The 25,030-nt window shown below is 43.7% G+C and overlaps 1 protein-coding gene across 1 annotated transcript in view; it reads right to left on the bottom strand.

Annotated features, from left to right (window-relative positions):
- vipr2 (vasoactive intestinal peptide receptor 2) overlaps positions 1–25,030 on the bottom strand; it is a 158,138-nt gene that overhangs the window by 27,383 nt on the left and 105,725 nt on the right. The window contains exon 11 of the mRNA XM_041183927.1: positions 14,571–14,640. Within this exon, the coding sequence (XP_041039861.1) occupies positions 14,571–14,640 (70 nt within the window). The remainder of the gene's footprint in view (positions 1–14,570; positions 14,641–25,030) is intronic.

A 25,030-nucleotide genomic window follows, 5' to 3' on the forward strand; every position in this document is an offset into this window, starting at 1 on the left:
CAGCTTCAGAATGGGTTATTTTGGCAATAGTAGTGTAAGCCATTAATGTAACGGAGTAATGAATCGAGTTATAAAGCAACTGAACATATCATGGTGTGACCTAATGTAACATAAATAGGTTATTCTAAAGAAGATTTAATGAGTTAACTATTCCTGTTTGTGCCTGTCTATAAATCACTAAAACTAGGCAAAGTTTAATACCTTGACATCTCTGTCTCAATTTCTGGTGATAGACTGTCCACCAATATTCATTACAAGCCTACCGACTCCCACAGCTACCTTGACTACAGCTCCTCACACCCTGCTTCATGTAAGCTCTCCATCCCATTCTCTCAGTTCCTTCGCCTCCGTCACATCTGTTCTGATGATGCCACTTTCAAAAACAGTTCCTCTGACATGTCTTCCTTCTTCCTTAACCGAGGTTTTCCACGCACAGTGGTTGACAGGGCCCTCAACCGTGTCCAGCCCATCTCCCGCACATCCGCCCTCACACTTTCCTCTCCCTCCCAGAAACATGATAGGGTCCCCCTTGTCCTCACTTATCACTCCACCAGCCTCCGCATTCAAAGGATCATCCTCCGCCATTTCCGCCAACTCCAGCATGATGCCACCACCAAACACATCTTCCCTTCACCCGCCCCCGGCGGCATTCCGCAGGGATTGTTCCTTCTGGGACACCCTGGTCCACTCCTCCATCACCCCCTACACCTCAACTCCCTCCCAAGGCACCTTCCCATGCAACTGTAGAAGGTGCAACACCTGCCTCTTTACTTCCCCTCTCCTCACCATCCAAAGGCCCAAACACTACTTTCAAGTGAAGCAGCATTTCACTTGCACTTCCCTCGATTTAGTCTATTGCATTCGCTGCTCCCAATGTGGTTTCCTCTACATTGGAGAGACCAAACGCAGACTGGGTGACCGTTTTGCAAAACACCTTTGGTCTGTCCGCAAGCATGACCCAGACCTCCCTGTCGCTTGCAATTTCAATGCTCCACCCTGCTCTCATGCCCAAATGTCCGTCCTTGGCCTGCTGCATTGTTCCAGTGAAGCTCAATGCAAACTGGAGGAACAGCACCTCATCTTCCGACTAGGCACTTTACAGCCTTCCGGACTGAACATTGAGTTCAACAATTTAAGTCACGAACTCTCTCCTCCATCCCCACCCCCTTTCCGATCCCCCTTTTTTCCAGTAATTTATATAGATTTTTCTTTTCCCACCTATTTCCATTATTTTTAAATGTATTTCCATCCATTGTTTTATCTCTACCTTTTAGCCTATTTCGATCCCTTCCCCCCACCCCACCCCCACTAGGGCTATCTGTACATTGCTTGTCCTGCTTTCTACCCTTAATTAGCACATTCCTTAGATAATATCACTACTTTCAACACCTCTTTGTCCTTTTGTCTTTGACATCTTTTGTTTATCTCCACCCTATCACTGGCCCTCTATCCAGCTCTACTTGTCCCACCACCCCACCCCCCCACCCAAAACCTTAAACCAGCTTATATTTCATCTCTTCTATTTCTCCTTAGTTCTGTTGAAGAGTCATACAGACTCGAAACGTTAACTGTGTTCCTCTCCGCAGATGCTGTCAGACCTGCTGAGTTTTTCCAGGTATTTTTATTTTTGTTTTGGATTTCCAGCATCCGCAGTTTTTTGCTTTTATCTTAATACTGAAACAGATTGCCACAGGGCCTTAGCCTGGCAAGTGCATCACTGTCCGTGAACAAGCTCAGCTTGTTGACGTTCAAGTTCATTCCTGAGACTGCTAAAGAGAACGTTGGGAGCTTCAGAGCTCCATCCCATTTTAAGTAGACAGAGAGCAATTGTGGCGTCACAATCAGCACAGCAATGGATTTATTCCACAATTGTGGCTACACAGGAACATGGAAACAGGCAGACACCATGTCGCTCCTTGGGCCTGTGCAGCCATCAATAGGATGGATTTTGGCTGATCTGCAAGTTAACTCCATATACTCATCTTTGCATCATACTCCTTAACATCTCTGGTGCAATCAATCTCAGGATTAATATTTACATTTAATCTCACATCAATTGCTATTGATGCAGTTGTGGACGAGAGTACCATGCTCCTACCATCCTTAGTGTGTAGAAGTGTTTCCTAATTTCGCTCTGAAAGGTCTGGGCCTATTTTTAGACTGCACCCCCACCCCCTAACCCATCCTAGTCATAGATTCCCCAACCAGTGGAAATAGTTTCTCTCAATGTACCCTACTTTCCTTAATATTTTAGAAACTTATCAAATCACCCCGTGACCTTATAAATTCCAGGGAATACAACCCTAGTTTATGTATTCTCCCCTTGTAAATCCTTGGAGTCCAGGTATCATTCTGATATGCTGCACTCATTCCTAGGAAGTGGTGCCCAGAATAGCTCACAGTAAGTTCAGGGCTGGTCTAACCAGTGCTTTGAAGCAAGTCTTCTACCCACTTTTGTTCTAGTTTTCTAGACGTAAAGGCCAACATTCCATTCGCCTTTTCAACAAATGTCAATGCAAGTGAAACGACGATGTCCTTCAAACAGGAATAATAAATTTATTACTGCACCTAACCTGCTGAAGTACTTTCCAATCTACATGTAAATCATCAATCATGATCTCCCAGCATGGAGCACGTGTCAGAGACAGGGTGACAAGGTCAAACCTCCAATTTTCTAACTACGCTTCCTCTAAGCAGTTCTGCTGGTGGTCCTACCTGAACAAGTGAAATGGTCACATATGAATTTTTTTACAATGTTTTTCACTAATGTTAAACATTACTGTGACTGTGAAAACCATGTGAATGTGGATAGACTGAGCACAGTACACAGTGTCTCAAAGCTGGCTGCCCAAAACCAGATTTGTCCGAAAACTGGACATTTTTAGAATGGGCCATGCGTCAATTTCAATTGAAGAAAATTAAAAAAAACTTACCTGGGCACTTGGGTAGTTGCTTCATTGTTGCGGTGTGGGGCTGGCCTAGTTTTTGGCTTTGCCTCCTCACGCGCTAATCTATTCCCCTGCTCCGAGTGATTCTTGACCCCACCTGACCCAGCTTGACACGAACTACCCACAGCCTGAACTGCCGGACCCAATATCTGGCAAGATCCGAAATCCGGCATGGCCTCGACTCTTGAGAATGCCAGCTTTGAGACGCTGTTCCTGTATTTACTGCTGACAAACATGGAAACTGCTCAAATGGTTATTACGAACATATGAAATAGGAGCAGGAGTAGTTCACTCGTCCCTTTAAGCCTGCTCCGCCATTCAATAAGATCATGGTTGATCTGATTATTATGTCAACCCCACAATCCTGGCTATTCCTGATAACCTTTCACCCCCTTGGCCCTTGCTTATCAAGAATCTATCTAGCTCTGCCTTTCAAATATCCAAAGACTCCACTGCCATTGAGGAAGAGAGTTCCAAAGACTCACAACCCTCTGAGGGAAAAAAAATTCTCCTCATTTCTGTCCTAAATGGGTGTTGCCTTATTTTTAAACAGAGACCCCCAGTTCTAGATTCTTGCACAAGAGGAAACATCCTCTCCACATCCACCCTGTCAAGACCCCCTCAGGGCCTTATATGTTTCGGTCACGTCGCTTCTTACTCTAAACTCCAGTGGATACAGGCCCAGCCGGTCCAAACTTTCTTCTTAAGATAAATCCATGTATTAGTTTAGTAAACCTTCTCTGAACTGCTTCAAATGCATATACATCCTTCCTTAAATAAAGAGACCAATACTATACACAGTGTCTCACCAACGCCCTGTACAACTGAAGCATAACCTCCCTACTGCTGCATTCAATTCCCCTCACAATAAGGGATAACATTGTATTATCTCTCCTAATTACTTGCTGTAGCCTTTTGCAATTCATGCACTAGGACAACTAGATCCCTCTGCATCTCAGAGCTCTGCAATCTCTCACCATTTAGATAATATGCTTCTTTTTTATTTTTCCTGCCAAAATGGATAATTGCACACTTTATACTCCATTTGTCAGATCTTTGCCCATAGAATACATAGAAACAAGGAGCAGGAGTAGGCCATTCGGTCCTTCGAGTCTGCTCCGCTATTCAATATGATCATGGCTGATCCTCTATTTCAATGCCATATTCCCACTTTCTCTCCATACCCCTTGATGCCCCTAATATCCAAAAATTTGTCCATGTCTTTCTTGAATATACTCAGTGACCCGGCCTCCACAGCCTTCTGTGGTAGAGAATTCCACAGGTTGACCACCCTCTGAGTGAAGAAATGTTTCCTCATCTCAGTCCTAAATGGCCTGCCCCGTATCCTGAAACTGTGGCCCCTGGTCCCAGACTCCCCACCCAGGATCCTCCTTGCATCTGCCTAGCCCTGTTAGAATTTTATACGTTTCAATTGGATCTCCTCTAATTCTTCTAAACTCTAGTGAATATAGGTCCAGTCGAACCAATCTTTCCTCATACGACAGTCCTGCCATCCCTGGTATTAGCCTAGTGAACCTTCGCTGCACTCCCTCTATGGCAAGTATATCCTTTCTTAGATAGGGAGACCAATACCCCAGGTGTGGTCTCACCAAGGCCTTGTATAACTGCAGTAAGACGTCCCTACTTCTGAACTCAAATCCTCTCGCAATGAAGGCCAACATTCCACTTGCCTTTCTAATTGCTTCCTGCACCTATCTGTTTACTTTTATTGACTGGTGTACAAGGACACCCAGGTTTCTTTGCACATCCACATTTCCCAGTATATCACCATTTAAATCATACTCTGCCTTTCTGTTTTTTACACTGAAGCTTATAACTTCACATTTATCCATGTTATACTGCATCTGCCATGTGTTTGCTCACACACACAACTTGTCGAAATTGCCCTGAAGCCTCCTTGCATCCTCCAAACAACCCTGCCCAGTTTTGTGTCATCAGCAAACTTGGAAATATTGCATTTGGTTCCCTCATCCAAGTCATTTATATATATCATGAATAGCTGGGGTCCAAGCACTGATCCTTGTGGTACACCACTAGTCACCGCCTGCCACCCGGAAAAAGACTCATTTATTCCCACTTTCTGTTTCCGGTCTGTCAACCAATTCTCAATCCATGCCAGTATATCGCCCCCAATCCCATGTGCTTTAATTTTGCCCACTAGCCTCCTATGTGGGACCTTATCAAAAGCCTAAGATAAAAGCAAAAGGCTGCAGATGCTGGAAATCTGAAACAAAAAGAAAAAATGCTGGAAAAAAACTTAGTAGGTCTAGCGGCATCTGTGGAGAGAGAAACAGAGTTAACGTTTTGAGTCTGTATGACCCTTCCTCAGAGCTGAAGAAAAGTGGAAATGTGATGAAATTTATACTGTTAAAGGAGGGGGGGGGGGCGGGGGGGGGCAGGTGAAGCTGGATAGAAGGCCAGTGGGCACAATGGAAGGATTGACAAAGATATCATGAACTAAAGGAAAAAGGGAGTGCTAATGGTACGGTTAGTGCTAAAAAAAAGGTGCTAATAGTGACATAAAGATAAGAAAGCAGAATGTGATTATAGCAGAACAAGGTTAGCATTGTGTGCAAGAACAACATGGAACAAGTAACAGATGGCCCTGGAGGGGATGGGGTGGAGGGAGGGGGCCATGGTGGGGAATAAAGGATAGAAAATGGGATAGAACAGGGGATAAAAAGGGGATAAAACCGCAGAAAAATGAATGAAAATAAAATAAAAATGGATAAAGGATAAAAATGAATGTAGATAAAAGGGGATTAAAAAAGGGGGTGAAGATGGAGGAGAGAGTTCATGATCTGAAGTTGTTGAACTCAATGTTAAGTCCGGAAGGCTGTAAAGTGCCTAGTCGGAAGATAAGGTGCTGTTCCTTCAGTTTGCGTTGGGGTTCACTGGAACATTGCAGCAGGCCAAGGAGGGACATGTGGGTATGAGAGCAGGGTGGTGTGTTGAAATGGCAAGCGTCAGGGAGGTCTGGGTCATGCTTATGGACAGACTGGAGATGTTCTGCAAAATGGTCATCCAGTCTGCATTTGGTCTCCCCGACGTAGAGGAGACCACATTGGGGGCAGCAGATGCAGTAGACCAAACTGAAGGAGGTGCAAGTGAAGCGCTGCTTCACCTGAAAGGAGTGTTTGGGCCCTTGGACGGTGAGGAGGAGGAGGTAAAAGGGCAGGTGTTGCACCTTCTGCGATTGCACGGGAAGGTGCCATAGGAAGATGAGGTGATGGGGATGATGGAGGAGTGGACCAGGGTGTCAAGGAAGGAACGGCCCTATGGAATGCTGACAGGGGGGCAGGGGGTGGGGGGAAGAAGTGCTTGGTGGTGGCATCATGCTGGAGTTGGCTGAAATGGCAGATCCTTTGAATGCTGAGGCTGGTGGGGTGAAAAGTGAGGACAAGGGACCCAATCTGATCGTTGGACACAGCTGAGTGGGGTGGGGGTGAGACCTTGGTTAAGGAAGAAGGAAGAAATGTCAGAAGGGCCATTTTGGAATGTGGCATCATCGGCACAGATGCGGTGGAGGCGAAGGAACTGAGAGAATGGGAAGCAGGATGTGAGGAGCTCTAGTTGAGGCAGCTGTGGGAGTCGGTGGGTTCACAAGCCCTGGGGATTTTTCAGCCTTTAACCCCGTTAATTTCTCTAGCATCATTTTTGATTAATACTGATTTTCTTCAATTCCTTCCTCTCACTAGACCCTAACGTTTCTGGGAAATTATTTGTGTTCTCTTTTGTGAAGACAGAGGCAAAATATGTGTTCAATTCTTCTGCCATTTCTTTATTCCCCATTATAATTTCCCCCATTTCTGACTGTAAGGAACCTACATTTGCCTTCAACAATCTTTTTTCTTCACATATTTATAGAAGCTTTTACAGTCAGCTTTTATGTTCCTTGCAAGTTTACTCTCATACTCCATTTTCCCCTTCTTGATCATTCTTTTTGTCCACTTTTGCTGAATTCTAAACTGTTCCCAATCCTCAGGCTTGCTGCTTTTACTGGCAATTTTACATCTCCTTTTTGCATCTAATACTATCCCTAATATATTTTATAAGCCATATTTGAGCCACCTTTCCTGTTTAATTTTTGCACCAGACAGGAATGAATAATTGTTGTAATTCATGCATATGTTCCTTAAATATTAGCCATTGCCTATCCACTGTCAACTCTTTTAATGAGGTTCCTCAATCTATCATTGCCAACTCGTGCCTCATACCCTAGTAGTTCCCTTTATTTAGATTCAGACCCTAGTTTTCAATTCAACTTTTTCACTATCCATCTTAATGAACAATTCTATCATTTTATGGTTGCTCTTCCCCAAGAGACCCCGCACAACAAGATTGCTAATTAATACTTTCTCATTGCACAATACCCAGTCTAGGATAACCTGCTTTCTAGCTGGTTCCTCAATGTTTTGGTCTAATAAACCATCACATACACACTCCAAGAAATCCTCCTCCACAGTATTATTGCTAGTTTGGTTTGTCCAATCTATATGTAGATTAAAGTCACCCATGATTACAGTTGTACCCTTATTGCCTGCATCTCTAATTTCCTGTTTAATGCCTTCCCTTACATCTCCATTACTGTTTGGGGGCCTACAGACAAACCTCACCAACATTTTCTGCCCCTTGGTGTTTCTTATCTCCACCCAAACAGATTCCACATCATGATTTTCCAAGCAATTATTGCATTGATTTCCTCCTTTACTAACAACGCTACCCCGCCTCCTTTCCCTATCTGTCTGTCCTTCCTAAATATTGAATCCCCTGGATGTTCAGTTCCCATCCTTGGTCATCCTGCTGCCATGTCTCGGTAATTGCAACTATATCATAACCGTTTATATCTGTTTGCATTGCTAATTCATCTACCTTATTGCGAATGCTCTGTGCATTACAATACAGTGTCTTTAGACTTGTCTTTTTAACCTTGTAGGTCATCTTAGCTTTATTTTGCACCATGACCCCATTTGTTTTTTGCCCTTGTTTTTTCTGACTTCCATTTTTGCTTCTTCCTTTTCTGTCTTTTGTTTCTATCCTTGTTTCCCCCTCCTCTGTCTTCATGCTCAGGTTCCCATCCCCCTGCCATTCTAGTTTAAACCCTCCCCGACCACACTGGCAAACACCCCCCAGGTGAGGACATTGGTCCCAGTCCTGCTCAGATGCAACCTATCCTGTTTGTACTGGTCCCACCTTCCCCACAGTGAGCCCACTCACTTAACTGATCCATATCCCTTTCTAGCCTTCTTGAGTCCTTGTCTCATCTTACTATCTTACCTATCTTTGTGTCATCAGCAAATTTAGCAGTCATACCTTCAGTCTCTTTATCCAAGTCACTTATACAAATTGTATGAAGTTGAGGCCCCAGCACTGATCCCTGTGGCACAGCACTCATTGTACCTTGCCATCTAGAAAAAGACCCATTTATGCCAACTCTCTGCTTCCTGTTAGCTAGCCAATCTTCTATCCATGCCAATGTGTTACCCGCTACACCATGAGCTTTTATTTATTGCAGTAGCCATTGATGTGGCACCATATCAAATGCCTTTTGAAAATCTAAGTACAGTACATCCACTGGTTCCCCTTTATCCCCAGCATATGTTACTTCTTCACAGAACTCCAATAAATTGGTCAAACATGATTTCCCTTTCATAAAACCATGTTGACTCTGTCTAATTACCTTGAATTTTTTGAAGTGCCCTGTTATAACTTCTTTAATAACAGCTTCTAACATTTTCCCTATGACAGATGTTAAGCTAATTGCCCTATCGTTTCCCGCTTTCTGTCTCTCTCCCTTTCTGAATAAAGGAGTTACATTCACTATTTTCCAATCTAATGGAATCTTGCCCGATTCTAGGGAATTTTGGAAAATTAAAACTATCTCCCTAGCCACTTCTTTTAAGACCTTAGGATGAGTCCATCAGGATCCGAGGACTTGTCAGCCTGCATCTCCAACAATTTGCTCAGTACCACTTCTCTGGTGATTGTAATTTTCCAATGTTCCTCCCTCCCTTCCATTTCCTGATTTACAGCTATTTCTGGGATGTTACTTGTATCCTCTATAGTGAAGACTGATGTAAAATACCTGTTCAGTTCATCTGCCATCTCCTTATTCTCCAATATTATTTCCCCAGTCTTACTTTCTATAGGGCCAATGGTCTCACTTTGTTGACTCTTTCCTTTTTTAAAGAGCTATAGAAACTCTTACTATCTGTCTTTATATTTCTAGCTAGCTGCCATGAAAATATAATAATTTTCATAATATTATTGTGATTTATTGTAAAAGTGGCTTAATAGTGTGTGTGGAATTAATTGAATTAGAAACAGCTGGTCTGGAGGTTTTTGAGTAATCAAACAAGAAGCTAGATTTGAAATGCTAAATATGTAAACATGGCTGAAGTTTTAGAATGTGAGGTGTGAGGAAAATTTGCATTTATAGATAAATTAGGTTAGTCTGAATTTCAAAGAGATGGTAAGATGTTACACCTAGCTAAAAGAAGCTAAGCCAAACAATTATTTTTCCCAAAGATTACTGATAAAATTAGTACTATGAAAGATTTATATTATGAGAAAAGTAAAGTTGCAAAAACATGGGAATAATGGAATTTGCATTAAAAGGGAGAAACATGTATAAAGGAGATGAGGTTATGTGTAAGGAGAAGGCATTCTAAGATCTAATAGAAGTGTAAAAAGCCTCCAGCCTCTGTGCTGTCTACAGGAACCAAAGCTGAGAAAACTTATTTTGAATGGGACTGTCTAGGATATTGTGTTGCTTTGCCTGGGTCTGTTTAAATCTATTCGTTTTTACTGTTGCCTTAAGGGAGCTGTAACTGAAGGCCAGGTTAATTAGGGGTTTTAGGAGTTATTATAGTAGTAATTTGTGGACCTATGTATGTGCTTGAAATCTTTTCTTTTGTTAATAAATATTTAATTTAGTTTTGTAAAAAGTCTCTAAGTCTGGGTGGACTTATTACTACTGAATTCAAAGCACGCATCTCGAAACAAAATACAAATTACAAAATCGTTGTGACCGTGTGATCACGTTCCCCTCGTGGATTTGATCCACCTGGCACACATCATCTGCCACATCATAACATTAGCTTTCTCTCTTACTCTAATTTTTCCTTCCTTATCAAACTTTTAGTCATTCTTTGAAGTTTTTTATTGTCTATCCAATCTTCAGACCTGCCACCCATCTTTGCACAATTGTATACTTTTTCTTTATTTTAATATAGTCTTTAATTTTTTTAGTTAAACATGGGTGGTGGCTCCTCCTCTTGGAAATTTTCTTTCTCATTGAACTGTAACCATTCTGTGTATTCGGAAATATCCCCTTAAATTTCTGTCAATGCAATGCTATTGACCTGTCCCTTAACCTAATTTGCTAGTTCACTTTAGCTAGCTGTTAGTGTGGTGTCAAATTCCACAGTTTTTCACAATTATATTTGCACAATTTCCAATCAGGTATACCATTTAGCATTCATCAGAATAAGAAAGTGTTTCCCTTTGGGTTAATTTATAAAGACCAAGGGAGCAATTTCCCCAGGATACTTAGATGCTAAAGAGCCTCTGAAGAGCCTAGATGGGGTCTTGAACTGCAACATTGGTTTTGCCTGTTTAGCACAAGATGCCATCTTAGTAAAGGAGTTGAACTGTGCAGTAGGAATGGCTGCTTCGAGGATCGATAAGGGACTGATTACCAATCCAATTGCTTACCAGCGCAATAATTAGCAAGTCGCGATAAGGCTTTTGAGCAATACTTAAAGCAATGTTCAGCTTTTCACTGTTCAATTGCTGCTGGAGGTTTGAAGAGGACTTTTGAGGTACATTGGGAGACTTTCTGGGACAGTTTGTCTAGACTTCACAACACTCTGAGAACTAAAGAGAATAAGTGCTGTACTACTCTACCTTAGAGGAGTCACTAGAAAGGCAGTACTCAGCCATCAGCACCGTACTAGGGCTCCTCCTTAGTCTGGAGGAGGACACAAGGCTGCACCAGCTTCTGCAGGCTAGAGGGATTGGGGGCCAAACTGTACTCCCTTTCTCCCTGCGGGTACAGGATATCCTACCTCCTATGAACCTCCTCTACCAGGACCTCCAATGTCGCCCTCTCACTCGGTCTCTGAGCCATCCTGAAGTGGCTGCTGTGTGCCAGCCAGCCCATTCAGCTCCTTCTGTGGAAGTGGATACTTGAAAACCACATATCCAGCTGCACAAAAATTGAATTAATCAGAGCTTGAGTGCTAAACCTAAAGATATATCTGTTTTAGTGTCTCCGGATAATTTAAAATTATGGTAATTAGCAACTAAGATCGAATTACACAATAAAATCAGACTTTCTAACAAGTGTGTATCTTATTATCACAGCACCCATTTAGCGACTATCACCCCTTAACGAAAACAACGTCCCCCTTGTCCTCACTTATCACCCCACCAGCCTCCGCATTCAAAGGATCATCCTCCGCCATTTCCGCCAACTCCAGCATGATGCCACTACCAAACACATCTTCCCTTCACCCCCCTTATCGGCATTCCGTAGGGATCGCTCCCTCCGGGACACCCTGGTCCACTCCTCCATCACCCCCTACTCCTCAACCCCCTCCTATGGCACAACCCCTTGCCCACGCAAAAGATGCAACACCTGCCCCTTCACTTCCTCTCTCCTCACCGTCCAAGGACCCAAACACTCCTTTCAAGTGAAGCAGCATTTCACTTGCATTTCCCCCAACTTAGTCTACTGCATTCGTTGCTCCCAATGTGGTCTCCTCTACATTGGAGAGACCAAACGTAAACTGGGCGACCGCTTTGCAGAACACCTGCGGTCTGTCCGCAAGAATGACCCAAACCTCCCTGTCGCTTGCCATTTTAACACTCCACCCTGCTCTCTTGCCCACATGTCTGTCCTTGGCTTGCTGCATTGTTCCAGTGAAGCCCAACGCAAACTGGAGGAACAACACCTCATCTTCCGACTAGGGACTTTACAGCCTTCCGGACTGAATATTGAATTCAACAACTTTAGGTCGTGAGTCCCCTCCCCCATCCCCACCCCCTTTCTGTTTCCCCCTTCTTTTTTTTTTCCCAATAAATTATAAAGATTTTCCTTTTCCCACCTATTTCCATTATATAAAATAAAAAAAAAAACCCACTAGAGCTATACCTTGAGTGCCCTACCATCCATTCTTAATTAGCACATTCGTTTAGATAATATCACCAACTTTAACTTTAACACCTATGTGTTCTATTGTACTATTGTTGTTGACATCTTTTGATGATCTGCTTCTATCACTGCTTGTTTGTCGCTACAACCACACCAACCCCCTCCACCTCTCTGTCTCTCTATCTCTCCGCCCCCCACACACGCACCTTAAACCAGCTTATATTTCAGCTCTTTCCTGGACTCAAACTCAAGTTCTGTCGAAGGGTCATGAGGACTCGAAACGTCAACTCTTTTCTTCTCCGCCGATGCTGCCAGACCTGCTGAGTTTTTCCAGGTAATTCTGTTTTTGCCCCAATCTATCCTCGATGTTTGTTGAGAGATGAACATTGGTCGGGACATCAGGTGAATTCCTCTGCTTTTCTTCAATAGCGCCATGGACAATGCTTCCTCTAAGCTGTGTGGGTGCACAGCCATGCAGCAATCCAGAAGGTAGCGCACAGTGCAACAAACAGTTCAGGCACTACCAATGTTCTTTAAGATGCGAGTGTGAGCAGTCGTGCAGCAATCTTAAAAGGACTGCGCAGTGCAACATAACAGAGAAAAATTAGAGGTACCATTGGCCATTGATCTTTTATGCTCATGTGAGAATGCAGAAGAGGCCTTGGTTTAACATCTTATCTGGAAAGTGGTGCTTCTGACAGTGTAACTCTCCTTCTGCATTGCAATGGAGTGTCAACCTATAATATGTGCATCAATCTCATGGAATTGGATTTGAACCCATAACCCTCTGACTCCCATTGAACCACAGCTGATTTCAGTCCACTTATTTTCTGAATTGGACACATGGGGGAGAATTTTCTCCTTGTCGGTGGGGGTTTGTGTCGGGGTGGGCCCGGAGCTGATTGGCGCCCCCGAGTGGCTGGGCGCCACCATTTTACATGGGTGGGCCAGTTGAGGCCCACCCAGCATGACGCACGCCCAGAAGCTCTGTATACTCCCTGTGCAGGCGGAGGGGGTGTTGCCTGAGTTGGGAGCGCGGAAAGACACAGAATCTCTCTGAGACACAGAGGTGGAGATTGGCTTTAAGTTTAAACAGCCTAGTAAAGTGTTGTAAAAATTTTTTATGACATGTCCCCTCATGTGAAACTGTCACATGAGCTGGGACATGTGCAGTAATTTTAATAAAAATTTTTCTGAAAATTTTAAGTCGTTCATGAAATCTCATCCCGCCCGTGGATGAGGTTCAATGAAAAATGCGAAGGCCGCCTGGGCTCTTCGCCTGCCCGACAACCTTAAGGTTGGATGGACAGCTTTCTCAATAAGCTTAATTAGATTATTAATGGCCTTAACAGACCTTTGATAGTCTGGCGGGCGTGCAGCTGACTCCGGTGCATGCCCGCCGAACTGAAAATCTAAAGGTCGCGTGGCGAAGTCAGGACGCATGCCTGATGTCATGCTGCATCATTTTACACCTCGGCGAGCAGGCCCCACCCCTACTCGCCAAGCCGAAGATTCAGCCCATGATTTTCAATTTTTCCACCCAGAAATACACACAGAATAACTTCATTTATATACAAAGATGATGGGGAGTGATGACAATGCAGGCCCACAAAATGATGAGAGGTATAGATCATCGCTCTCATTATCTTAAAGACATATGTCATGTTTTCTAATCTGTTCTGTAAATCAACAAGTTATTTAAATTGTGTGTATTAGACAACACCAACATAAGAAATAGCAAGCTCAATAAGAATAGCAAGATTTGTTATCCCACATAATTTTGGATATGTAGAACAGATTGTCCGCAAAAGCAATTAACATCACGGTTAAGCCCCTTAAAAATAAACTCGAGGAGTTCAATTGTAGATTATAAGGATTAGAATAAACATTCTTGATCAAATAACCCAAGGAACTACATGGCTCTGGTGCTGTTATGACCATGTTATTGCTATCTGTGGAAATCAGGCCAACAGAGTTGAGTATTGCAGGCTGTCAGGTTAGGCGTCAAGTTTCAATTGGTTACCTTTGAAATTGAGGAATAAATTTTACAGAAAATTCTGTGAGGAGGCATATAAATTTACATAAATTTTATATTAATTTGATAAACTGTACTGGGTTAATGATTCAAATCTCCAATGCAGCATTCTTCTGTTCTGGTGTACATTACCAGCAACACATGCCCAGGACCAGCATGTTCCTATCCCACTGTATTGCAAGTTCTAGGCGGTAGAAGGATATTGTGAACAATTTTTGAGCAGCTCTTAATGCATTACACATAGTGTCACAATAACGTAGATGGATGATGACAGTAACACAGTAATATAAAGGTTAGTAATCATTTTGATTTGCAAGAACATAGAACAATCAAGGCAAACATGTTTGAGGTAGGAATCTGATAAAAGTGTTCCCGTCTGAGGAGGTGCAGGCTTTTATTCATCACTTACGATGATAGATGCTACGATTGGTCCTCTAATTGTCCACCATGGAATGCTTTGCTTATTAGTGTCCCAGCAGCTAAATTTAAAGAAGAACATGCATTTTATATAGTACTGAACTACCGTAAAACTCAAAGCAGCCGGCATTTACAAAGTAAGCACTTAGGTTCTAACATTTAGTCTATGTTGAGAATTAACATTCACTTAACACCCCATGGTCAACTCTGACAATCTCAAAGAACAGGTAAATTGAAAGATCATTAATAAAATAAAAAACACTCATAATACATTGAACATGCGCTGTAATGGGAGCTCATAAATGTTTCAGGCACTTGAGTAAATTATTATCTCGGCCCAATGGATGGTCATTTGCTGCAGTGGATCCCTCACCCTCATGGAAACCACTGACCTCCATAACGTTAGGAACATAGGAACATAAGGCATGGGAGCAGGAGTAGGCCATTCAGCCTTTTGAGCCTGCTCCACCATTCAATAAGATCATGGCTGACGATCATGGTTGTGGTCTCAATTCCACTTTGCCATCTGCCTCCCATAACCCTTGACTCCCTTGTCTATCAAAAATCTGTCAACTCTGCCTTGAATAAAGCCAATGACCTGACCTTCACTGCTTTCTGGGGAAGAGCACCCTACATATTAATGACCCTTTGAGAGAACAAATTTCTCCTCATCTCCCTTTTAAATGGTAGACCTCTTATTCTTAAACTGTGTCACCTGGTTCCAGTCTCTCCCACAACTGGAAACATCCTCCCAGTGTCCACCCTGTCAAATCCCCTCAGGATCTTTATGGGCAGCATTTTGCATTCGGCATGTGGGCGTGCGCCCAACATGCTGGAACATAAAATGACCCATGGTGATGTCAGGTTTACGTCCCGATGTCATCGCGAACTCACACGATATTTCGTTCGGCGGGTGAGCGCCAGAGTTGGCTGCGTGCCTGCCAATAATTGAATAGCCTATTAAGGCCATTAGCTAGGTAACGAAGTTGAATTTTACGCTGCCCAATCAATGCGGGATGAGGTTTCCTAAAGCTAATAGTGATGAAATAAAAACCTTATTTTGAAAATAAAAAGACGTCCCATCTCATGCGACACAGTCAAATGAGGGGACATGTTTCATTAAGTTTTTACTGTCCACGTGTATTTTTTTAAAAAACACTTCAATCTCCCTGAGGCAGCTCCATGCGTGAAAGAGCGCTGGATCCAACTCTCCATCCTGCACCCTACCCGCACAGCACTACCGCTCGCGATCCACGCAGGGCGGACTCTAATCGGCCCACTCGTGTGAAATCGTGGTGCGCAGCCGATCACAGCCTGGAAAATCCCGGTCTCTGTTTCAATAAGATCACTTCTCATTCTTGGAAACTCCATTGGGTATTGGCCCAACCTGTTCAACCTTTCATCATAAGATAATCCCCTCATCCCAGGAATGAGTTGAGTGAACCTTCCTTGAACTGCTTCTAGTGCAATTATATCTTTTCTCGAGTAAGGAGACCAAAACTGTACACAGCACTCCAGATCTGGCCTCACCAAAGCCCTGTACAGCTGCAGTAAAACTTCCCTATACTTATATTCCATTCCCCTTGCAATAAATGTCAAAATTCATTTTTCCCTTCTAACCACTTGCTGTTAGTTTGAAAGGAATGCAAATTGGGCAGGATCTGAAACTGATGGGTGATCCAGTCCACCAGGTTAGAGCGCTGGGCTTGACCACAGGTAACTTCCTGAGCTTTTCCAAAAGTCAATTCTGTCCTGCTGTTCCAAGCCACCAGAAAATTTATCAATTACCAGTATCTGAAGATGGCATTTAGGATTCTTATTATATATTTATCTTCTTAATAAAGCAGAAAGATCATCCACGTAATAGGATAGAGAACATGGGAAGGGAATGAAGGGGAACTGAGTGAGTTGGTCATGCATGGGGTAAATATCCATACTTTCAGTTCACCCTAAAATAGGGACTAGCTTTAAAGGGCATTATTTTGTTACATGCAGGATACAAGTTTTGAACAAGTAAAAAGGCCTTCTGCTTCTTCTGTGCCGTAAGGAAGGGGAAAAAAATTAAATAAACTTACTTTGATGGGCTGTTTTTGGCTCTGTTTCCTGGTCCTGAGTGGTTTGTCCTGGCAGTGAAGCCATAAGGACTTTTCCACATGTGCTAGGTTGCAGACTGCAGTCAGGTGCCAATGACATTACCGGGACCCAATCTTTGGATTTAAACAAAGACCTTGCTGGATTTAGTAGGTGCTCTTGGTGCCTCCAATTTAGCTGTCAGCCAGATTGGAATAAAAAACTCATCACTTCATTTTAACTTTTCTGCTGCCCGGTTTTTTCCAGGAGACATTACAGATGAATAGCATTTAATTAGGAACAGGTTATAAGGAAGGGGAAGAAAAAGAAATTCTGCAAACCAAATATGGGAGAAGAAAATTATGACCTATAAAATTTCCTCTACGTTATTCCATTAGAGTTGAACATAAGCTTAAGGAAAAGCAGCTTATCTTTCTACGAGGTACTTTGCAGTCCTCTGACCTCAATATGGACTTTAACAAGTTCCAACCATAAAAATGTCCTCCATTCTCTTGTTGGAAAGTGGTGCCAGCACTGTGGGCTGTGGGACTGGAGGAGATTACTTAGATAGGGAGGGAAAGGCCATGGAAGGATTTGAAAAGAAGGAAAATAATTTTAAAATCAAGATGTTGCTTGGCTGAAAGTCAATATACCTTAGTGCCCACAGGGGTGATAAGGGAACAGGATTTGCTCTGAGTTAAGACAAGGGCAGCAGAGTTTTAGATGATGTTACTAATATCTAATTTCATGATTCTTATGTTATAAGAGTATAATATTTAGCTGCGGATTGAAATGTTTAAATGTAAGATAAATGAAAATACCTGGCTTGAAAAGCTGATAAATAGACCTGAAGTATTTGCAAATTAAGGGGTAGCTGGTGTTTAATTTATAAGGTCACAGTGGGAAGTATTGGAAATTAAACAACGTGCTACCTCTCTGAGCTTCTTGGTGGAGCCGGGATGTGTACAACTGTCTTATTAGAGGTTTAAATTCCCTCCCAGAACAAAGAGAAGCTTTGGGAATTGGAGATAATTAGTTTAAATCTCCATCTGGGACATCACACGTATGCCTTGGAGAATAGTGGGAACACTTAGGAGAATCAAAATGAATTCGTGGGAGCTGTGGCACACCTTGGTTTGGTCCCGGGTAGAATGTGGGGGACCAGCAATAGTTAAGTCTAGAGGTAATGAAGGCATGGTTAAGCATTTCAGCAGCAGATGAGATAAGGCAGGGGCAAAGTCGAAATAAGCAGTCTTAGTGATGGCACTAATATGAGGTCAGAAGGTTGTCTCAGGATCAAATATAACACCAAGGTTGCAAACAGACTGGCTTAATCTCTGACTGTTGCCAGGGGGAGGGATGGTGTTCAGAAAAATATTATGCCCATGCTCACTGCTCTCTGTGGCTGGCTGCCCTTAACCCTCCTCGTCCTGAGGCAGGAGCTGCTGACTGCTTCATTGTGGTAATTGGCTGATTTCCCACACATACACAACCAGCAAACTGGGACAAAATGCCAACTTGGTGCCTGCAGCTCGCTGCCTACATTTTGGTCCTCCTGACACTGGCTTTAAGTGGGCAGTACAGCTGCTCTGCCAACTTCCCTACTAATTTGGGCATAAATTGCTTTTGAATCTCTCCCTTCCCTGTTAAGAACAACCATGGCAGCCATGATTTCAATTTTAAACTTTCTAGTGCCTTAACTAAGCCATAAAAAAAGATAAATTGTAGAAAAACTTATGAATAAAAACTAGACAGATTCTTGGACCTGCCCCACTATCCATCTGAAAAGACAACATAATACTTTGTTTAACCTTTCCGCAGTCCAGAAATATCCTGATTTTCACCCTCAATGCTTGAGCGATCCCCTCTGTTAGATTATGGCCCTAACAGTGAAGGTGAACATTATCCCTGACCCCCGAAACCATCAAGCTATGATTCCACCAATAGGACATTTCGCTTTAGGACAGGAGACGAAGGTATCTTTTGTGTCTTTATCTCCCAGAAAGATGTTGGGTTTTCCAACTCCATTTGACATCCTCTAAATACTGTCTCTTGATTTATCTCCGTTTACACATAATACTTTTAGGCATGTTGCCTTTGGCCTTTTATCTAGGTGTTGCTGATATAAAAGTTACTGCAAAATTTTTACTATGGCATTAAATTAGGATTTTGTGAAATTGTTTATTTCAACTGAGGCCTGAAAAATACCACTATTATTGAACACCTGTCCACTTCCATATTTCTTTGCAACTGAGAATGATGCCAACTGTCACCTCACAGGAATGACATTTAGCCAATAAATGGAAACAGAAATGAATCTGGCTGCCAGGGAATTTTCTAGCTAAGGTAACAATGGGAATAGAAATGCCTTTCGGTTGGCTCCCTGCATCATGATTGGAACAGCTAATAAAATGTTGAAATGGGAACATTCCTAACTTAGCAGGCAGGGATGACCTATTATGGCACCACTTTAGTAGCAGGTCTCACCAGACTCTCCATCTGACCATCTTCATTGAGACTTCCAGCTGTTTTCTTTACAGTTTTATTCTGACTAACAGTGGAGCCTTTGTGCCACTCATGATCATTTGAAAAAATTATTTGTTCATGGGATGTGGGAATCGCTGGCTAGGCTAGCATGTATTGCCCAGCCCTAATTGCCCTTGTTCAGAGGGCATTTAAGAGTCAACCACATTGCTGTGGGTCTGGAGTCACATGTAGGCCAGAGCAGGTAAGGACAGCAGATTTCCTACCCTAAAGGACATTAGTGAACCAGATGGGTTTTTATAACAATCAGCAATGGTTTCATGGTCATCATCAGAATTTTAATTCCAGATTTGTTTTATTGAATTCAAATTCCACTATCTTCTATGGTAGGATTCAAATCCAGGTCCCCGGATCATTAAGCTAAAAGCAAAAAACTGCGGATGCTGGAAATCCAAAACAAAAACAAAAATACCTGGAAAAACTCAGCAGGTCTGACAGCATCTGCGGAGAGGAACACAGTTAACTTTTTGACTCCGTATGACTCTTCAACAGAACTAAGGAAAAATAGAAAAGAGATGAAATATAAGCTGGTTTAAGGGGTGGGGGGGCGGGGGGGACAGGTAAAACTGGATAGAGGTGATAGGTGGAGATAACCATAAGATGTCATAGACAAAAGGACAAAGAGGTGGTGAAGCTGGTGATATTATCTAAGGAATGTGATAATAAAGGTACAGATAGCCCTAGTGGGGGTGGGTGGGGGGAAGGGATCAAAATAGGCTAAAAGGCAGAGATAAAACAATGGGTGGAAATACATTTAAAAATAATGGAAATAGGTCGGAAAAGAAAAACCTATATAAATTATTGGAAAAAAGGGGTATTGGAAAGGGGGTGGGGATGGAGGAGAGAGTTCATGATCTAAAATTGTTGAACTCAATATTCAGTCCGGAAGGCTGTAAAGTGCCTAGTCGGAAGATGAGGTGCTGTTCCTCCAGTTTGCATTGAGCTTCACTGGAACAATGCAGCAGGCCAAGGACGGACATGTGGGCATGAGAGCAGGGTGGAGTGTTGAAATGGCAAGCGACAGGGAGGTCTGGGTCATGCTTGCAGACAGACCGAAGGTGTTCCACAAAGCGGTCACCCAGTCTGCATTTGGTCTCTCCAATGCAGAGGAAACTGCATTGGGAGCAGCGAATGCAGTAGACTAAATTGAGGGAAGTGCAAGTGAAATGCTGCTTCACTTGAAAGGAGTGTTTGGGTCTTGGATGGTGAGGTAAAGGGGCAGGTGTTGCACCTTCTGCATGGTTGCATGGGAAGGTGCCATGGGACAGGGTTGAGGTGTAAGGGGTGATGGAGGAGTGGACCAGGGTGTCCCGAAGGGAACAATCCCTGCGGAATGCCGCCGGGGGTGTGAAGGGAAGATGTGTTTGGTGGAGGCATCATGCTGGAGTTGGCGGAAATGGCGGAGGATAATCCTTTGAATGCTGAGGCTGCTGGGGTGATAAGTGAGGACAAAGGGGACCCTATCATGGTTCTGGGAGGGAGAGGAAGGTGTGAGGGCGGGTGTGCGGGAGACGGGATGGAGACGGTTGAGGGCCCTGTCAACCACCGTGGGTGGAAAACCTCGGTTAAGGAAGAAGGAAGACATGTCAGAGGAACTGTTTTTGAAAGTGGCATCATCAGAACAGATGCGACGGAGGCGAAGTAACTGAGAGAATGGGATGGAGTCCTTACAGGAAGCGGGGTGTAAGGAGCTGTAGTCGAGGTAGCTGTGGGAGTCGGTAGGCTTGTAATGGATATTGGTGGACAGTCTATCACCAGAAATTGAGACAGAGAGGTCAAGGAAGGGAAGGGAAGTGTCAGAGATGGACCATGTGAAAATGATGGAGGAGTGGAAATTGGAAGCAAAATTATTAAATTTTTCCAGGTCCAGATGAGAGCATGAAGCAGCACCGAAGTAATCATCGATGTACCAGAGAAAGAGTTGTGGGAGGGGGCCGGAACAAGGAATGTTCCACATACCCCATAAAGAGACAGGCATAACTGGGGCCCGCCATTTTACGCAGCCGGGCCAATTAAGGCCTGCCCAGCTTAATATGTGGCCAGTAGCACTCAGCGCTACCTGTGCGGGTGGCGGGGGAGGAGGGAGAGTCGGGGCAAGCGTTCTTTTGCATGCAATAATCTCGTGCCTCAGGGAGATTGAATGGATATTAAAATAATTAAATAAATGATTTTAAAATTTATTTAAACATGTCACCTCATGTGACTGTGTCACATGAAGATGGGACATGCTTTTATTTTCATGAAAACTTTTTTTATTTATTTAATAAAAGCTTTAGGACACCTCATACCGCTTGTGGATGAGGTTTCCTAAAAAATGTGAAGGCTGCTTGGGCTTTTTGCCTGCCCTTAAGATTGGACGGGCAGCGTTACTAATTACATGAATTGCTTTCTTATTGGCCTCAATAGGCCGTTTTCATATTGGCAGGCTGGCAGCCTACTCCAGCGCGCACCTGCCAAACGAAATATCGCAGGACTGTGCGATGATGTCAGGCCACACGCCCGACGTCTTCACGCATCACTTTACGCGTTGGCGTGTCAGGCCCACCCCTGCCGCTGACTGAAAAATTCTACCCCAACAATTCCAGGTCATAAATGATCGGCATCTTCCGGGACAAAGCAGCCCGCTTGATTGGCACAAACATTCACCTCTAAATTTCCAGGAATACAACCCTACTTTGTGCAATCTCCCCTTGTAGCTTGTTCAGGGATCATTCTGGTAAACCCACGCTGCACTCCCTCCAAGGTCCTTCTTCACTCCTCACAGCAGTTCAGCTGTGTTCTAACCAGTGAATTGTACGGTTAAAGCATGTGTTTTATTCCTCTAGATTCCATTAGCTGTTCATCACAGTTTCCTTTCCTTTATTCTTTCATGGGATGCAGGCATCGCTATCATCCCTAAATCCCCATGTATTGAACGGTTTGCTCAGGCCATTTCAGAGGGTAGTTAAGAGGGTCTGGAGTCACATGTAGGCCAGTAAGGATGGTGGATTACCTTCCCTAAAGGGCATTAGTGGACCAGTTGGGATTTTAGTTGTCATGGTCACCATTATTGAGGCTAGCTTTTATATTCCAGGTTTTATTAATTGAACTACTGTGGTGGGATTTGAACCCGTGTCCCCTGGGCATTAGCCTGGGTCTCTGGATTACTCGTCCAGTGACGATACCCCTGCACCACTACACCATCGGCTCCCACATGTGATCTACTTAATGATCTATGAACTTGGATTTTCAAGTCTCTTTGAAGTCCCCTCTCTCTAGCTCTTCACCATTTCAAAAGTACCATGTTCTATCCTTTTTTGTCCAAAATGGACCTCACAATGGAAACATTTTGAGTCCCCTCCTGTTCAGTTCCCAATGTGGGCCACAACGAGTGAGTACCAAAAAAGGCTTTGGTTTCCCTCCCTTCTCCTGAACCTCAAACAGGAAAGTCATTTGTGAAATCCCTGGTACCTCTATGGCCCCTCACACGCCCATGTCATGATAAAGAACTGGGAGAATACCAAGATAGCTTTATAGTCAAAAGATACAACAGAGGAATAGAGCTCCGTTCTGTCTCAGTGGTAGGATACTCAACCTTGAGCCAGAAGGTTGTGGTTCACTGTGTGTAACCCACTTCAGAGACTTGAGCACGCGGCTGAAACTTCAGTGCAGCACTGAGGGAGTACTGCACTGTCAGTAGTATTGTCTTTCTGTTGAGTTGTTAAACTGAGGCCCGTCCATCCTGTCAAGTGGACATAAATGATCCCAAAGCCCTATTTCAAAGAAGAGCAGGAGTGTTCTCTCTGGTTTCCTGGCCAATACTTTTTCCTCAATCAATATCATGAAGACAGATTATCTGACCATTATCTATAATAAAAACTGAAAGTATTGGAAAAGCTCAGTGATCTGGCAGCATTTGCTGAGAAATCAACAGAGTTAATGGGCTAGATTTTCAACAAGTAGGGAACGACTCGGGAGCCCTTTAAAAATGGCGGGCAGGTCTTGATTCCGGGATCTCTGACCCTATTCCCAGGGTTTCCAATTTTCGGGAGTGTCTTTTCAGGGTGAGGGCTGGTTTGGGTCAAATGACCACACCCTGCACTCCTGACCCTGTGGCATGTCCTAGCCCTCCACAATTTTCGTGATGTCAGGCAAGCTTTTCACAGAATCGCAGAATTGTTAAGGTGTACAAGGAGACCATTTGGCCCATCATGCCTGCACGAGGTGTGGCTCATGGTTTGTTAGAGGTCTTGTAACCATAGCTTGCATGAGGGCACCTTTTACATAGAAAAAAAATAGGAGCAGGAATAGGCCATTCGGCCATTTGAGCCTGCTCCGCCATTCATCACGATCATTCAACTCAATTGCCTGCTCCCGCTTTCTCCCCATATCCTTTGATCCCTTTTGCCCCAAGAGCTATATCTAACTCCTTGAAACAATACAATGTTTTGGCCTCAACCACTTTCTGTGGTAACGAATTCCACAGGCTCACCACTCTCTGGGTGAAGAAATTTCTCCTCATCTCAGTCCTAAATGGTCTACCCCATATCCTCAGACTGTGACCTCTGTTTCTGGACTCCCCCACCATCGGGAACATCCTTCCTGCATCTACCCTGTCTAGTCCAGTTAGAATTTTATAGGTTTCTATGAGATCCCCCCTCATTCTTCTGAACTCCAGCGAATATAATCCTAATCGACTCAATCTCTCCTCATATGTCAGTCCCGCCATCCCAGGAGTCAGTCTGGAAAACCTTTGCTGCACTCCCTCTATAGCAAGAACATCCTTCCTCAGATAAGGAGACCAAAACTGCACCCAATATTCCAGGTGGGGTCTCACCAAGGCCCTGTATAATTGCAGCAAGATATCCCTGTTCTTGTACTCGAATCCTCTGGCTATGAAGGCCAACATATCATTAGCCTTCTTTACCGCCTGCTGCACCTGCATGCTTACCTTCAGTGACTGGCATACGAGGACACCCAGGTCTCGTTGCACATTCCCCTCTCTCCAATAATAATCTGCCTTCCTGTTTTTGCTACCAAAGTGGATAACCTCACATTTATCCACATTGTACTGCATCTAATGCATTTGCCCACTCACTCAGTTTGTCCAAATCACACTGAAGCATCTCTGCATCCTCCTCACGGCTCACCCTCCCACCCAGCTTTGTGTCATCTGCAAATTTGGAGATATTACATTTAGTTCCCTCATCTAAATCATTTATATATATTGTGAATAGATGGGGTCCCAGCACTGATCCCTGCGGTACCCCACTAGTCACTGCCTGCCATTCGGAAAAAGACCCGTTTATTCCTAGGTCGGAATTTTCATGTCGGCGATTTGGGGGCAGAGTCCACTCGACAATGGGAAAATGACACTGAATGATGTTGGGAGGAATGCCCGATGTCATCCCGATCCCTTTAAATTTTTAGGAAGGGAGGCTGACAGCTGTCCGCCCGCCGACCTGTCAATGGCCAATTGAGATAATTAAATACCTCCCCGTCCAACCTTAAGGCTGGTGGGCAGGCCAGGAGCCCCAGCAGGCTCCTGATAATGCATGAAACCTCATCCACTGGCGGGATGAGGTTTCATGTCCGTTTTTAAAAAGTTTAATAAAGTTTATGTCCTTTTTATTAACATGTCCCATCTCATGTGACATGTTAATGATTTTTAAATTTTTCTATTTTTAAAATATTTTGGACTATCAGTAATCTCCCTGAGATAGCAATTTGTCTCAGGGAGCAGTGTACTCTTTCGTGTGCACTTTGACAGCTGGGGATTCCCTCCCCACCGGCACAGGATGCGCATAGTGCTTCCTGTCGGGCAGGTTGCTGGGCTGCCAAGCTGGTGGGGCCCGCCCG

The sequence above is a fragment of the Carcharodon carcharias genome, chromosome 3 (genome assembly GCF_017639515.1).
Source record: "Carcharodon carcharias isolate sCarCar2 chromosome 3, sCarCar2.pri, whole genome shotgun sequence".
Lineage (NCBI taxonomy): Eukaryota > Metazoa > Chordata > Chondrichthyes > Lamniformes > Lamnidae > Carcharodon > Carcharodon carcharias.